Raw genomic sequence first — 9,825 nt, 5'->3', positions numbered from 1 at the left:
TTGTGCATAATGAGTGAGTTATAAATAATGAATTCTGAGAAACTTCCAGCACTTTCAGAACTCTGAGGGGTCTGAAATTTTCATCAAGAATTCATCTAAAAGCATTCATCTTCCTAGCTGACAGATTGAGCATTGGTCATGATACACAACAAGGCTCATTTACAAATCTCCACACTAGAAGGCCAATATTTGGACAGACTTGCTGAGAGAAACATCTCAACTAGCTGCATGAGCCAGTTCACGCAGGTTTCCACACAGTTTCTTATTACAACTGATTTCAGAAACTTAATTTTAAAATGTACTCCTGTGGTTGCACAGAATTCATCTGTAGCCTCGTCATGCCTTCAAATAGAAGATACAGGATTTGCTAAATTTGTTCATATGTCCATTATCTTCAGACCGTTCAGGATGCAAAGGAACAAAGGTCAGCTCTAAATATAGCAGGACACATCTGGAGCACTTCCTCTTCGCTGCCTGATCAAATTCAGCTGATGAGCTGCTCTGCGGTTAAATCCGGTCCCATCGCAAAGGTCAGTTTTCTCAGTCTTGATTTTCAAACAGCTTTAATTACTCTGATTCATTTAGCTTTAAGCAGCGAACAAAAAAAAGTGATGTACGACCATGAAATAAATCCGTGTTTATTATTTCTTAGGATCATACATCATCATCAGCAAGGTCCTACCCGTTGTTGTGTGTTGAGAATGAACAAAAAAAGCTCAAATATATAATACAATACAATGACATTAAAGGATGTAGTGTAATTTAAATACAATCGTTTTTCTTTAGATAAAAGCACATCAGAGCAGTTTTTTTACAATGAGCAATTCATGTACATTCATGCAGAAAGCCTGGAGTCATAAAGATAATAGAGAAGATAAGAAAGAATAGTGCTGGCTTGATCATCTGAGGTTTGGGGGGGGGGGGGGGGTTTCTGGTATCAGGCTTTCTACATCACCAAAACAACAGAATAACGCAAAAGTTGAGGACGTTTAGGACGTATGGTACATTCGTGCCGCAGAGTGGGCGCACTCACTGAGCTCTTTTGGGGGAAAATTGTTTTTCCTTTACAGCAGAACTCCATTGAGGTGCAGTGCAAAAACAATCGAGAGGCAAAGCCAAGGTTTCGTCTACACATATAACCGTTTAAACGCAAACTCTACAGACCGAGTAAGGCATCGGATGAATAACCGGCGTTTTTACACGTGTCGATGCAGATACAGAGGTACAGTGGTGGGAAAACGTTTGACTCCTTGTGCTCAATTTACAGTAGGAGCTCATGGAGAAGTTCATGATAGCTCTGTGGTACCTCAGTGGTTAAGATCAGAAGGTTGTGAGTTCAAATCCCGGCACTGCCATGCTTCTACTGCCAGGCCCCTAAACAGCTCATTTGTATATAAATAAGATAACTGTAAATCGCTCTGGATCAAAGCATCTGCCAAATGCCATAAATGTTAGTTGAAGAATGCGTTCTGTTCTCAGGAGTGTTTTTTTTTTTGAGAAAAATCTGTTACACACACGGACCAGGAATAGCGATTTGAACATCCGTACATGGTCATAAAAATAAATGGTACGTTCGTGTTTGCTAATATACAAAGTGTAGAAATGTTTGCTCAAAAGGCCAAATATGTACCATACATTCGACCTTAAGATTCACTACATTCACATTTCCAAATATACTACAAAATATGTGCTCCTGAGGGGAAAAGCATGGCGACCTTCGATTTTTTTTTACTACATTTTCTGAGTGTGTACATGTTCATCAGTAGGAAATGATATACTTTGGGGTTTTTCTTTAGTATATGTCGAGTAAAAATGCATAGACTAGTGTCCAGGTGTGAGAAGCTATTAATCTAAAATAGCCAATATTTCGCATTTTTCCACACCACTGTAGGCTCCATCATACTATAATTTGTACCTCATACATTATTTGAGCAGCTTGTGACTGTGAGCTGAACCTTTTTTTTTTATTTTTTTTTTTTATATAAGTTTTTCCAAAAGCTGATATATTTCAGATAATATTTTCAAAAATACTTTTAATAAATAGTACATTATGTAGCCATTTATATGTTGACACCTCACTGTTACACATGCACATTCCAGATTTAGTCTGATTTTTCTCATTAGAAATAGTTCCACTCTTCTGGGAAGGCTTTCCACTAGATTTCAGAGTGTGGTTATTGGGATTTGTGCTCAATCAGCAATAATTTAAGGTCTTGATGGTTTGAGAAGGTCCGGGTTTCAGTCAGTGTGTTCCAATTCATTTCAAAGTTGTTTACCAGGGTTGAGGTCAGGTTATTGTTTAGGAGTTCTTTAACTGAATCCCTGTTTCGCCATAAACCTTACAGGAACAATGTCATGCTGAAACAGGTTCAGGCCTCATTTTTACAGAAAAATAGGTTACCTAGACCTTCTATCCAAACTAGTTATATATACAGGAGTGACAGTGAGGTGTGCACACACTCTTGGCTATATATTGTGTATTAGAGAGCTGGAGGTGTACAGTACATATGTCAAACCTCTATGAACAATAGATGTTTGTGTTCTGTTAAAATTATGGCGTAGCATAAATGAACCGGAAACGTAGTTCATCATGTACTGAAAACGTTAGTATTGAAAACGTTTGGGGTTGAAAAAAAGTAGCCCTTTGTCGAGAAATGTTTGACAAACATGAGCGATTTAAGCTAACATGGAGAAAAGCCCTTGAAATACTCTACATAGTTAGCTTTCAAAGACCACAATCAAATTTGTGAATACAATTTTGTTCAAACAAGTTGAAATTGTTATTAAAGGCCTGTTTTTCACATTATTTTATCAAAAATAAGCATATATCAGTGACGGGCCATCAAGGCCAGAAAGATATGTTTCAAAACATTTCCAATAGTGTATCTCTTCCTTTTATAGCGTTTCTCTCAAGAGCTTCAAATCTATGTTGCTTGGAGCTGTTGCTTTAATCAGTCAGATTGCAAGTTTACAACTACAAGGCCATCTAGCAGGCTTACAGTAACGTTGGCATTTTCACGCCCTTTAATCGGACGGTCAGAGAGCGCACCAGTCAGAGTTCGCAACCCGCATCTGTCACAAACTGCACAAGTGCAAATACAGGGTGGGCTACGGATATAAAGTGTGAGCCACTTGAAAACTAGCCTTCAATACCACTGAGGCCACTGAGGCGGGCGGTAGCCCACACTGTACTGTATATTCATATGGATTTTATAGCTGTTTTTTCAATTCACAACCACTGGCAAAGGAGAAGAAATTGATTTGGGCGCAGATACAAATACAAGGACATTTACAAGAAGTATTTTTTTAAAAACAACCCGACATCGTCAGGGATGCGCAGTATTTATGATACAGGTATTTCAGTATAAATAGAATGTTGTATTTGATAGGTTGGATGAAAATGGCATCATATTTTGTATCAAAATACTTTTCTATTTTTGTAGTTTTAAAAATCTACATGATGACTTCATAAAAATGTGGACATTGATTGGTGACTATTTAGTATTTTGTTTAGATGTGTTGAGATGAGAACAGAATATTGATCCATATGGAAGAAGGTTGGAGAAGGTAAGAAGCGTGCAGCCTGCCAGCTTTCAAATAGGCATCCAATGATCAATAAATAAATATTATTGTACCCTAATTACAGTAGCTGTTTAGTAGGATAATTTTTTTTGCATACCATTACATGAATGACTGTCTGACACATAATATAGTATTATATTTATGATTAACAATCAAATTATTCATGCTATGAATGCAGGTGCTATCAGTTGTTTTCTTATGAACGACTTGTTTGACACTGAGTCGGTGTTACTGATGTAAATTCGCCCTTCGAAACACTAAGTAACTAAATTAGGATACAATTATGATTCATTCGCAACCTGTTCAACATTAAATTGTTGGTTACTTTAAAACTAACCTTCATCTGGGAGATCAAATGAGTTGGTGTAATTGTAAAGAACAGATCAAAGAAAGCCAATTGATGGAAGGTTTGTGAAGAAATTTCATGCTCCCTTGTAAAAGTATTTTTTTGTATTTTTTAAATACAAAAATACAGTTGTTTATTTAGATGCATGGTGTGGCTGCTGTATTTTGTAGTTTCGATACAAGGTATTCTCTACTTACGATGGATACTTACGTTACAAAACCATCATAAGTAAAAAATATCGTAAGTCGAAGATGGTACTATGACTGTGATAGTCGTTCCCGCTTCATGCTGATTTATAATTTTCACTACAAGCAGGAGACATACTTGGGTGCTTGGAAGACACGGTTTTATCACTAAAATTGCTGTTTGAAAAAAAATACACACTGAGACAACTTTACTCCATTGACCGCTAGCGAGGGTGGGGCATCTCACAGGGCGAGAGATAGGCTCGTCCCAGCGTATCATACATCGTACGCTGCTGCCTGTTGCATGAAATTTTAAATATTTGTACAATTTTGTCGTATCGCTCTCGTCATCGCAAGATCGAAAAATCTGTATTTTATTTTAAAGTACATTTCGATGTATCTTTGTCCACCCTTGGACATCGTGAGAAAAGGTGGGCCAAAATAATTTGTTAAATTTTTTCATGAACCATTTCTACTTTCGAGTTCTCTTTCCCCTGTAGAATTTGCACAAAAACACACAATTTGCCTTAATTTGAACTCCGCAATGCACATAAAAAAAATGGACAAAAATGCACGGAAAAAAACTAAACAAAAATGCGGGGTCATTTTATGAGGTTAATATTGATGCTTCTGTTAGAGATGATGTGTGTGGACGGTGCAGCTGTGGCTACAGTGAAAGGAGAATTGGGTCCATTAGGGTTAGACTGGTGTGAAATTCACTGCCGCCTGCCAATGGAATATTTGGATAAAATAATTGCAAAAAAAAATCCAACATGGCGGCCAGACTCGGCGCCTTAGCGTATAACTTGAGTGACGTGGGGCCAGTGCGGTAGAGACGCGAGTCCGGAACTGCACACGTGCGAGACGCACCTGCACGAGACGCACATGCACGAGGCGGAAGGTTCTGGAAAATCCTGTCAGGTTCGCTCAGGGAGCAGCAGGTTTTCTTCATTACACTCGACGTGCTTTTATTTTTCATCACCAATTTACATACTTAAACCTTATACTTAGATTTTTTGGCGTTTTTGGTGCCAGTTCATGCAAACGCTTTGGGAAAACCATAAAAAAAAAATGCACAAAATATATAAATGCTCGAGTTTCAAATCAAAGTCTAAGATAATTGTGTATTATATAATTTACTTTTAAAAAACTAAGCATTACATAGTAGATTTCTACACCATGAAGACTCGGAGGAGTGTAGATCACCTCAAAACATGTCACCCACAGAAATCAGACTCAAAGCATATTCTGCTTATTAAACCTTCAAAATTTGTATGTTCCCTCACTGAAGCACAGATACTTCCTGTCCTAACGTGCACTTGCTAAGAATAGAAATCCCTGGTGACTTTCTCCTGAGCCTCATAAACAGTTTTTTTTTCTTTCTCCATCACAAGCAGACACGTGCACACACACATACGGAGAGAGAATGGTACAGTTCCGACCGTGCGACACGGCTCTACCAGCTTGAGTTGGATCCTAATGCTCAGAAGACATCGGATTTGTTAGTTAGAAATTCTCGGAGTGACTATGGTGCTCGTAGGGAGTTCATTATCGACCCTGTTTAACCTGCCGACAAATAAGTTACCACCCGAAAAAATGCACCAAAGACGGTTCGACTTTTTTGCACCTGTGTTGTGTGTACCTGAACGTTTATACCCTTACTGACTAAAAGAAAAGAGAAAAGACATGATATATAAACTGTACATAGGTCCTTGTGTTAAACAGTGGCCCCTAAACCTAGCCTACGCTTAAGCAGCAACATGAATGGCCATTAGTAGATGTTAGGCTGAAGGTTCTGTTGGTGTTACCATACATTCTGGAGCAAACTGAGTTCCTAGGCAGCAGAGGCAACACAGGAGGCCACGCGGGACGTGACGAGACGAGAGCTCCTTCCCCCATGTCCAAGCTCTTCACCCAGGAGAGGAGACCAGCATACGTAACAACGGCTACGAACGATGCAGTACGTGACTTGAGGAAACACGTCAACGTTACACCATTTCTCGTAGGAAAAAGAGAGAGTGAAGAGTTTCGAGAGCTCTCTGTTTGTTGTTCATTGTATCGTATGGACACAGCACCTTTGAGTCTCTCTGTTCATTAACTGGACGTATAAAAAAAGACAACACATAGTCTGTGCAAGCAGGAAGAGAGAAAAGCAGCTCACATACATACATACATACATACATACATACATACATACATACATACATACATACACACAGATCACTGAGCAGAAGTTTGGTGTCTCACATGGCAGCGAAGCTTCAGCGTTTCACATTGAAGCAGCATGGACTCGTGAGTGCTCTCATCCTCGTCCTCAGAAGAGAGTTGGTCCACTGCTATTTGAGTTTAACAGGCCAGGGCAGACACGTTCTGAGCCCCAACATGGACGAAAAGATGATGGTGGGTCGGTGGCGTTTGAAACGCAACCCCTTCTTCAGCCTCTGAGAGTTTTCGGAAACGTAAAGCTCGCTCTGCTGAGCAGTAGCTGCCACTCGTGCCACCAGCTCACCGTGCTCAGCTGCTTCACGCTCTGAGCGAACAAACACCTCACGCAGCTCTTCCAGACCACGCTCCATTTCCTGGATGACACGCCGCCGTTCCTCGACCTCTAGCAGGCGCCGTCGGGCTGCTTCAAACTCCATGCTCGAACTGGGGGTCACCAGTTTGGAGGACGGTGCTGTGGACGGGGCAGACGGCATCTCCGAACCAGTCTGGGCACGCCGGAAGTCCCCCATAGAGACGGACCTCCGGGTTGGTGGTGGAACCAGGAAAGATGAGGAAGAGGACGATCTTGGAGCCGTAGAGGATGAAGTGCTCTCATCTTCTTGCTGTTGCTTCTTCATTTTGTCCCAGAGACGTGGATTGTTTGCTCGTAACCAAAGGTAGCGAAGCCTCCAAGGTTGTTATCAGCTCTGCAGAGAGAAGAGAGACGAGAGCGAGTGTGGGAGGGAGAGAGATGAGGGGTGGTGCTGTGTGAGCAGAGAGACGCTCTATTCATTAATAACAGCAGCAGAGCAGCTTTCCTGCGCTGAATCAGCCTCCTCGAAAGCCATTGGATGCAGACAATGAGGCAACTGCACCGGATTGGACAGCAGCGCTAGCTCTCCCTCCTCTATTTTCCTCCTCTATCTTCTCTCTGTTCTCCAGCATACACTATCCATTCTCTCCATACCTTTTACGTTACCATCGTAAAAAACCTCAAACCTCATGGGCTGCCAAGGTGTACTGTCAAAAAGGCCATACTGCAAATTTGCCTCTTTCCCTTTCACAACCATTTTTTCTATATCCTTGGAAACAGTGCAATCATCTCCCCATCATCAGCATCACAGCCCTGTATTAATCATCCTCCTCTCGTCTCTCTCCGTCATCCTCCTCAGCATGGGTCAGAAATAGCCGAGCGCGTTCTGGACCACTTTCAAACGTAACATTTGGTGATGCGGATCGGTCCGTTGTTGCTAAGTAACAGACACTGGTGCTGATAAATGATAAAGCAGGTGGCAGAAGCTCATTTATCTCAATAGTGACTCACAGTGTATGAAATATGAGCAGTATGATAACTGCACAGCGCATAGCGGCCTTTCGTACAGGATCTGCTTTAAAGGTCATGTAATAGATGATATTAAATGACAAACTTAAAAGGAAAATGTCACTTAAAATGTTAAAAATAAATCAAGATTTGTTGCAACTGTTACTATTTGATTTTTTGGTTGGCCGTGCATTTGGTACCCGGGCCTTCAGTGGGGACGTACCCGACTTAATCCACCTCTTAATGCCACCACTATCATGTCGCGATTATAAAAACCATTAAGCATTTCACATATGGAGGGTAAAAAAACATTTTACTAAAGCAAGAAACCCAGTTAAGACTCCAAACCTCTACACTACAACCGCAACTGTGCACCTACAACATCTGGAGCAGTTTAGAATCAACATCTGTCTAATAACATGACAAAAACATCAAAATGTAAATAAAATCCAACCTACTCACCAGAGATGCACATTCACAATGTGCACCGCTCCTCAGAGGCTGTAATCCAGTAGTACCGCTCGTATTCACTGGTCTGGAAGTGGTGAACAAACCCTTTCCCTGGCTGAGACGAGCTAGCTAGCTTCATGGTTGGCCAACCTCCTCACCATGTCTAGCTTTTCTTTAAAATGTATTTTTAAGTATGTCTGAGACCAAATCAATTTCTCTTCCTCTGTAGGCATAAAAAACCATGGAAGTGAAACCAAAATTGAACAATATACTTTTTTTTTTAATTAAATTAAATTAAATTATTTGTACAGCACTTTGCACATTGTCCCAGAGAAGCTTTAGAGAGATAAAGTTGGGATTGTTTCTATAAGCTACCATCCTCTCCTGTTGTCATTACTCTTAACATGATTTTAAAAAGTGTGTATCAGATACAAGTTGGCATTTGTATCGAGATGCATAGTTTTGAACATATTTGCATTAGTAAAAAACTGTTTATTTGTAAATAATTATTAGTAGATGCTCTATAGTTTTATAACCAGTGTTGGGCAGTAATGCGTTACTTTTTACACTAACTAATACTGTAACGAGTTACTTTTAAAAATAAAGTAACTTTGTTACCGTATGGGGCGTTACCTGTTACTTTTTCAAATGAATGAATGTGGGCTGAAGTGTAGATTACAGTCTGACCTGTTTACAGCAGCGTCGCATTGTAGGATTGGTGGATGAACCACTGTAAACACGAAGAAGATGCACTGTGGGCGTGTCTCCGTTTATTCAGGTCTGTGCGGCAGTAATGGCGAGTCGAGACGAGAGCAAGACGAGTTTCTCAGTGGAAACATGCTTATTATTTCACTTTAGTTGAGCATAAAGACAAAAACTTTAGTCAAATGTAAGCTGTGTCTTTCTGGTTTAAAGCTCGTATCTACTGCGATAAACAGCAACTTCAATCTGTTGAAGCTCCTCCAGAAACTCCATGCCTCGATGAAGCTAGAAGCTAGAAGCTAACCCGGTGTTCTGTTCTACACTGTTGATAGTTTTCATACTTCAGCTGTGAAAGGAACATGTTTAAGAGCTCAACACAACAGCTTTTATGATGCAGAATCCACTTTAGTTTTTGATTGTGAATATATTATTCAGCTTGTTTTGTTATTTATTTCAGAAATCCTTGTGATATATTCAGTTTGTGCTGCTCTGACTTTAATAAAATAGTGTTTAAAAATTACTTTGTGTTTAAGTCAGTTTTGTGTTTGTAGACTATAACGCATAAAAGGGCATTAATGGGAACATTAAAAAACGTTCTTTAAAAAAGTAACTCAAAAGTTAAAAGTAACAGTAGCGCATTACTTTTTGGTGTAAATAATCAACAAAGTAACGGAGTTACTTTTTGAATGAAGTAACTTCAGCATCAGTGCCACTGTTGCTACATGAATATGAAGTATCACAACACTTTGGAGACCGAGGCGTGTCCTGAGAGTCATATAGAATAAAGATTAACATGGCAGAGGTAGAGCTGTGACTTCCTGCAGACACAACAGAAAAAGAACGTCTGGTTTCAATAGTTTTTTCTCTAGTTGATGCTAAACTGCATTTCGCTACTGTGTACCTGTACTATGCAATGACAAAGTTTTGTCTGTCTGTCTCTCTGTCTGTCTGTCTGTCTGTCTGTCTGTGGATGTAGAAGGATAAAAAATTTCCATCACTTGAACTAGGAGACCCAAACCTTTTCCAGCATGACA

At 40.0% G+C, this 9,825-nt stretch overlaps 1 protein-coding gene across 1 annotated transcript; it reads right to left on the bottom strand.

Annotated features, from left to right (window-relative positions):
* Nucleotides 1–618: 618 nt before the first annotated feature.
* On the bottom strand, nt 619–8,300 carry LOC310727934 (TMF-regulated nuclear protein 1-like). The gene is made up of 2 exons (XM_083544949.1): nt 8,102–8,300; nt 619–7,025 (listed from the first exon to the last, which is right to left on the bottom strand). The coding sequence occupies exon 2, from the start codon at nt 6,954–6,956 to the stop codon at nt 6,450–6,452; it is 507 nt and encodes a 168-aa protein (XP_083401075.1). The 5' UTR covers nt 6,957–7,025; nt 8,102–8,300; the 3' UTR covers nt 619–6,449.
* Nucleotides 8,301–9,825: the final 1,525 nt, after the last annotated feature.

This window comes from Silurus aristotelis, assembly GCF_946808225.1.
Source record: "Silurus aristotelis genome assembly, chromosome: 6".
Lineage (NCBI taxonomy): Eukaryota > Metazoa > Chordata > Actinopteri > Siluriformes > Siluridae > Silurus > Silurus aristotelis.
The sequence above is the reverse complement of the archived record's forward strand: the minus strand, read 5'-3'. Positions and strand labels throughout refer to the sequence as shown.

Excerpts from the sequence above, each read along its gene's own strand:
- LOC310727934 (XM_083544949.1), bottom strand. The coding sequence starts at position 6,956 with ATGAAGAAGCAACAGCAAGAAGATGAGAGCACTTCATCCTCTACGGCT.